Source organism: Micromesistius poutassou, assembly GCF_964030765.1.
Source record: "Micromesistius poutassou genome assembly, contig: SCAFFOLD_5330, whole genome shotgun sequence".
In the NCBI taxonomy this organism is placed as follows: Eukaryota; Metazoa; Chordata; class Actinopteri; order Gadiformes; family Gadidae; genus Micromesistius; species Micromesistius poutassou.
Window position 1 is genome coordinate 10,001 of NW_028178711.1, and position 6,687 is coordinate 16,687.

The window sequence follows — 6,687 nt, forward strand, 5'->3', positions numbered from 1 at the left end:
ACATACTGGACATAAGCAGCAGATTTCTTATTCTTTTTGTAACATGGTGTTTGCTGCTGCTGGAAGTGCAATTTCCTGAGAGAAGCTTCCCGAGGAATTAATAAAGTTCCTATCTATCTATCTATCTATCTAAACTTGTGAAATAACGCTACCATATTCATAGATTTTGGTATAGGTCTTATTCTGTATTCAAATACAGAATCTTTCTTTGCACTACATGCTGGCAAACAAACCAATGTACCAAATGTTCTGGCATTGACAGTATATCACTAAGGAGTACATGTCGTATATGTCAACACGGGCAGTAATAACTGCTACCCAAACACGAGCCATTAAAGTTATTACAATGATTTGGCCATAATATTGTGCAACAAAAGCCGCCCTATGCTTGGGTTTTCGTTATGAACCAACAAAAGCAGTCTGCTGGCACGGCAGAAAAGGCCTGATTAGGGCATGCCAACCTTGCTCATGCAGCGCTGTACAAACTAGGCAAACTGTAGGACTCCATCGGCCAAGCCTGTGATTATGCACGGCCACGCCAGCAAAGTGCTTCAAGTAAAATACCATGACTGTTTACCCATGAGCAGTTTGAGCAGAGGGTTTGTGAGTCCGGGGTTAGGCAGAGAATTCTGCCTAGTGACGTGGGTCGGAGCTGAGGAGTATAACATATGTTATGTTATACGGAGTGTGTCCTTCACTTAATTTGGTGTTGATTAAAAAAAAAAAGTACCAGCATTATTTCCTGCAACGGTATATATTCAGAGAAAAGAGACGGAGATAGATGGACGAGACACACATGAGGAAGGTCAGAAACAGAATGGAAGAACATGTTATAAACCTGTAAGCCTAGCTTTAGGGTTAGGCGTCATTTACCAAGGGTTGCTTTAGGGCCTAATTTCCGGATGTCAGTCAGCCTGCCCTGGGTCCTGTTATGAAGAACTGAGAAGTAAAACATGGAAGAGATTTATTATGTTAATAATACAGATCATAGGCATTGCAACATAGTCCATGTACGGGCACCACAAATGATGATTAAAGTGCTGTGAAGAAAAAGGGACTTTTCCAAGTTTAGTCATGATCTCAGGCAAACAATGTCAGCGTCATGCCTCTCGCGTCCAGCCAACCTACGAGATGAAGGTTGTGAAATAAAAATCAGGGGATTACACATTGACACCCATGCTGAGGACGAGGCCTCAGCTGAAAAACAACAAGTCGACTCAAACGTCTTCCAGTGCACAGACTCGTAGCGGGGGGGGGGGGGGGGGGGGGGGGTCACGAAGGTGGAGACGGGGCAGAAGACGTTTCTGAGCAGCCGTAAATCCCGGCGGCCTGTAAAAACTTTGCTGGTGTTAAACTGGGTTCAGAGAGTTAGACCGACATCAGGAGCATCTCCCTATTGGCTTACCAGGGCGAGGCGGGAAGGGGAAGGCGCGTGGGCCCCCGGGGAAAGGTTTCTGCTGGGGGAAAAGATAAACAAAAAACAGCGATGAAGACAGTGTTTGCAACGCATCGAGGGGCCCGATCTGTCAACGGCTCAGAGTGAGTTCCACTATCATCACATCAAGATGTTATGACTTTTTCACAACTGACATTCTGTCCCCCGTGCGCCTATTTCTCCGTGTTACATAAGCCGATGGCTTGCTACATCCCATCAAACGCCTGAACGCCCCCATCGGGAATAGGTTATCCCGGTTTTCCTTCGAAAGTGCCAATGTTGTGAACGAGCGGACGTGGAGGCAACAGGCACAAGACCCAAACCACATTGCACAGCAGGAAACCCCAGACGCCAGAGGTCCTTTCTCTCCGTCTTTGTCCCTCCTTTTAAATACTCCAGTCGGACGCCGAGCCAGCCAGCGGGTACCTCGACTCGACTGGCCGCGCTCACGCTGTTTCCATGCAATAGTTGAATGGAAACTCAATGATCAGAATATCCTTCAGAACACGTTACGCTCACATTACACACAGGGACGGACGCAGCTCAGGATGTGGAGCGGGTCCACTTCCAACCGGAAGGTTGCCAGTTCTATCCCCGGCTCCTCCTAGCTAGAGTGTTGAGGTGTTCCTAAGCAAGCCGCCTAACCCTAACCGTTCCCGACGAGCTGACTGTTGCCGTGCATGGTTGACTCCACCGTCGGTTGTGTGAATGGCGTATGAATGGTTGTAAGTCGCTTTGGATAAAAGCGCCTGGTAAATGCCCTGGATTTAAATGTAAAATGGAACTTAAGCTTACTACACAGCATCTGCGGCAAATCTCTGTCTACGTGGGATGCTCACGGTCATTCGACCTGAGGTCTTGACTTTGGTGAGGTGGAGGAAGCGCACCCTTAGCACTGTATAGCTTAGTGTCGTTCACAAGCTTGTAGCAATTAGGGTTAGCTTCCCCTCTGCTAAATGTCACTGTAGAGATCAGTCGGAGCTAGCATTCAAAAGGGTATCAGTCACCAATAGAATTCAATTTACTTTTTTTCACATTTCAAAACAACACATACCGTAGGCTTCACTGGACGTGGTTTGAAGTGTTTCTGGATAGGTTTGTCTGGAAGACACAATGCACGGTGAGGACGGTGAGTGCGGCGGAACCCGCAGGAAGAACGGGAATTAATGAAAAGCACCACATTTCAAACATCTCCTCCGTCAGGATCAAGGCGTACGCCTGAGCCTCGTACAAAGCGTGGCTTAAGCTTTTGCTTGTGGATTGCTTGAACAAATAAACAGAAATTGTTTTGGCTCTCTTTGAGGCGCCCCACAAAACCCAACAATATTCATGTGAGAGAGCCGACGTTGCGTACCTCCAATGTTGGTGTTGTGGATGACTGGCTTGCTCCACGTGCCGGGTCTGTCGGGCCCATTGGGTTGCACACCAAACTCATAGGCTGTGTTGGGTTTGAGGTTATCGATGACTGTGTCGCTGGTGGGGCAGGTCTGGTAGTTCCACTTCCTGTGCCTCTCACGGTAACGCACCGTGTAATGCCTGGGGAAAGACGTGACGGATCGGCAAAGCCTTGAGCTCATCTGATTTGTACGATTATAGAATTCTAATGAATTGGCCGCAGGATGTGGGATCATGGCTCAATTGAGTTTGTTTCTTGGCTGTCACGGTGATTGTGACTTTAAAAAGGAGTTTACATTTCCGTAGTGCAGGAGACAAAGGTGAAACTAGCATGTCCAAGTCAACTGTACAATATTATCCCCAAAACTTCTCTGTGCATAGATAACTAAATGGAATTTTAGAAAGGAAGATCTGTTTTCTGTTGAATATGTAAACCAAAACGATATATAACTCTATGCACTCCCATAGGCTGAAAGCCAAGAAGATCCATACTTCCAGTCTGCCACAATATCAAACACCTGCATGCTCCCACATTGCAAACAGATGGAAGCCCATGTCCATACAGTGGTGTGGATTTAATATTCCGTTGGCATCTTGTTTCGTAAACCCACCCTACACCTTCAGTCCATGGCCGGCACCCAGTCCATGGACCAACACCACCTTGCGCCAATTCACCTCAAAGCTTGATATCAGAACCGTACATAACAGGTCACACGCTCGCCCTTGAACCCTTCCTCCCTTTACAGCCGTCTTCTTTCTCTCTTATTTTTCCCGGGGTTGAGGAGTGTATACTATGTGGAGCTTTACGGGTATGATAACTCACCCTTCCTCCAGACAGTCGTTCATGACGTTGCCCTCATAGGGGGTCTTCAGCAGAGTTCCCCAGGACAGGAGCACTGACGTCGGGGTCACGGAGCCAATGACCAGATGCAGTGGCTTCTCCACTTGTACCTTGCCTGAGAGCACAGAGGAGGAACACCGCCGTTTCTGACACAAATCTCAAGATGTCTGACACAAAGCGCTGGTTTGGTTAAGTTTGGTATTTTAAACCTTAGGGACGGCTTTGGGGTGTACCTGTGCACTGTTTCTTCACTTCATTGAGTGGAATGGGCTGGACAGCGATGAGGTACTTGGGCTCGGCATCTATTAGAGGCAAAACAGGGATGATCATGATGATGATGATGATGACGATGTGGATGACGAGCTATCCCCTTCGGGAGCCTGTGGCTGCCATGTGCTGATCAAAGACCAAGACACGACCGGAGGTACATGTCCATGACGATTTGGACGATGTTGGGCACGAAACAGCACAAAGTCAGGGATTTGAGGATCGCAGAACCGCGAGAGCCACAGGCCTTGTCGATTGTCTGTGTGGTGTGTGCGTGTGGGTGCGTCTCTCTCAGAGGAAGCCGAGAACCCAGCCGTGACTAAACGGTTCCAAACGCGAGGCACGTGTGTGTATAACAGCACTACAGACATTCCCCCCGTCTGTCACGCTTACCAGGATACATCTTGTCGGATTTCGCCACACACACACCCACACCCACCCACCCAGCGTTGTGAAAACCTCCCATCACCGTCCTCGTCTTACCCATCTCCGTCTCGTACGGCTGTCCGTTCTCCGGCAGCTGGATGTACTGCTTGGAGAACATGCTGCCGCCGTAGCCCAGGATGTAGCCCTCCAGCTTGGTGTCGGCGTTGGGCCGCAGGAACTTCATGATGATGGTGTCCCCCGTGGCGTTGATACGCACCTTCATGTTCTGCCGTCTCACTGCCAGAGGGGGGGAGGGAAGTGAGGGGGGGGGGGGCAGAGAGGAAGACAAGGGGTTTACGTCTTTGGTTTCGTCAGCCTAGGATGAAACGTTTTGGGCCTGCAGCCGCACGCGGTTCGTGTCGTTAGACAAACATTCAGTCACATGGTCTGTGGTGCGGTGCGAGCTCAATATGGGATCACGCCTAAGAAGGAATCATTCAGAATATTAAGGAAACCGTGTTTTATCAATTGAACAATGTTTCAGGGTTGAGGTTCAGGGTTTTGATGAGCGCGCAGATTTGTGGGAAATATTTCTAAATGGTGGTTTCCATTATTTCAAGGGTGGGGATGGCACTCAGCTCGCATATCTAGCAGAGAACACCTTGTTTTTATTCTGTGTACGGAGAAAGGTTTAAATGGTATTATAAGAGATATAAGGCGTTTAACACAAACATGCCTCGTAAATCTTCGGTCCACTCTACCTAATAGCGCAAACTTCTTCTCCTTTGAAAACAGGCATCGGAATCAGACCTGAGGCAGCAATAAGATTGAATCTGTAAACACTTGGTTAGAACTTGAGGTCAGCCAGAGGAGAGTTTAACCCCATTTGGCAATAAACCTTTAGAAAATATTCCCCAGCAAAACCTCACAAAGACAGGCAATACAAACAGTCATAAAACAAGAAATCCTTTACCCAGCGAGCGTTGGACCATAACCACAATTTACGGCTTTACAAGAACTTCAAGTCGCCCACGCTTGATCAAACAGTTGAAATGAGGACAGGACCACTCACGTGTAGGCCTGCTGCTTCATGCACGCTGACATTTTGCGGTGGATAGAATAGTTTCTTGCTTTCTTGTTAGTACCTTGCTCGTAGTTAATGTCAGTTAAGAACTTAAGACGACATGTGTCATATTTGAAGCTTTGTGGGTGTGCATATGTGTGTGAGTGTGTGTGTGTGTGTGTGTAAGGGGGGGGGGGGTGGGGGTGGGGGGGGTGAATGTGCAAAGGTTCACATGCATGCATCTCTGTGTGTATGTAAACCATCTTGCATGCATGTGTGTGTGTGTGTGTGTGTGTGCGCGAGTGTGTGTGCACGTTCGTGCGTGCATGTATGCGTGCGTGTGTGCACGTTCTTGCGTGCACGTGTGTGTGCGTGTGTATACAAAACATGTAAATAAACCAAGCACAATCAAGTGAGCGGGTGGCATGTTTACGCGATGTCTTCCAAGGTTTTGATACATAATAATAGCAAAGTTCTCCTGCGTTGAGTCGTGTGGAGCTTCGGTTGTATTGCTGCGCGTAACCTTGGTTTCACTATTCAGAGGAGACAGAGACGGTGGAACTGTGTTTCAGCGGGAACGCCAGCGCTGTGCAGGGCCAAAATCACACACACACACACACACACACACACACACACACAGAAAGAGCGACAGTGGAAAAGCCAGGGAGACTCCAATGTGGAAAAACTTTGCCGGCTGCACGTTGAGGAGTTGCATGTTTCCTATCAAAAGATGCATGTGTTTGGTTGCTGCCTGCTATAGTTCCAATCAAAAGAAACACACAAACAAAACAATAGTGTGGCTGCCTGGTGCCTTGGAAGGCGGTCTCCCCACTGCGTGAAACATGAGGACACTTCTGGCAGAGCTCGCAAAAGGCCAACGCAGGCGAGCCCTGGCGGAGTCCCATAAGAATCCCGCCCCACACCAGGCGCTGGGCCGGTTCCCTGACTTGGGACAGCAACATGCATCAGTATTTCCAGGCTAAGATGAATTAGCCTTTAGAAAACATGTCCAGCTATGGGTCCAACAACCAATCAGATTATAAGCTAAAATATCAACAACAAGCTAATCCAAAAGGATTGTAATGGATAAGAAGTCGCCAAAGATCTGTGCGTGTGCGTGTGTGTGTGTGTGTGTGTATGTGTGTACATGCGTGTGTGTGTGTGTGTGCGTGTGTGTGCGCCTGTGTGTATGTGTGTACATGCGTGTGTGTGTGTGTGTGTGTGTGTGCGCGTGTGCGTGTGTGTGTGTGTGTGTGTGTGTGTGTGTGTGTGTGTGTGTGTGTGTGTGTGTGTGTGTGTGTGTGTGTGTGTGTGTGTGTG

The 6,687-nt window shown here is 48.4% G+C and overlaps 1 protein-coding gene across 1 annotated transcript in view; it reads right to left on the bottom strand.

The window, feature by feature from the left end:
• The window catches only part of LOC311373472 (uncharacterized protein), a gene marked incomplete at both ends in the record, with an annotated part of 14,460 nt that extends 9,859 nt beyond the window's left edge, over window positions 1-4,601 (bottom strand). The window contains 8 exons of the mRNA XM_084490238.1: window positions 578-652; window positions 874-939; window positions 1,406-1,457; window positions 2,490-2,536; window positions 2,790-2,971; window positions 3,654-3,786; window positions 3,905-3,973; window positions 4,422-4,601. Coding sequence (XP_084346364.1) covers window positions 578-652; window positions 874-939; window positions 1,406-1,457; window positions 2,490-2,536; window positions 2,790-2,971; window positions 3,654-3,786; window positions 3,905-3,973; window positions 4,422-4,601 — 804 coding nt within the window. The remainder of the gene's footprint in view (window positions 1-577; window positions 653-873; window positions 940-1,405; window positions 1,458-2,489; window positions 2,537-2,789; window positions 2,972-3,653; window positions 3,787-3,904; window positions 3,974-4,421) is intronic.
• Window positions 4,602-6,687: the final 2,086 nt, after the last annotated feature.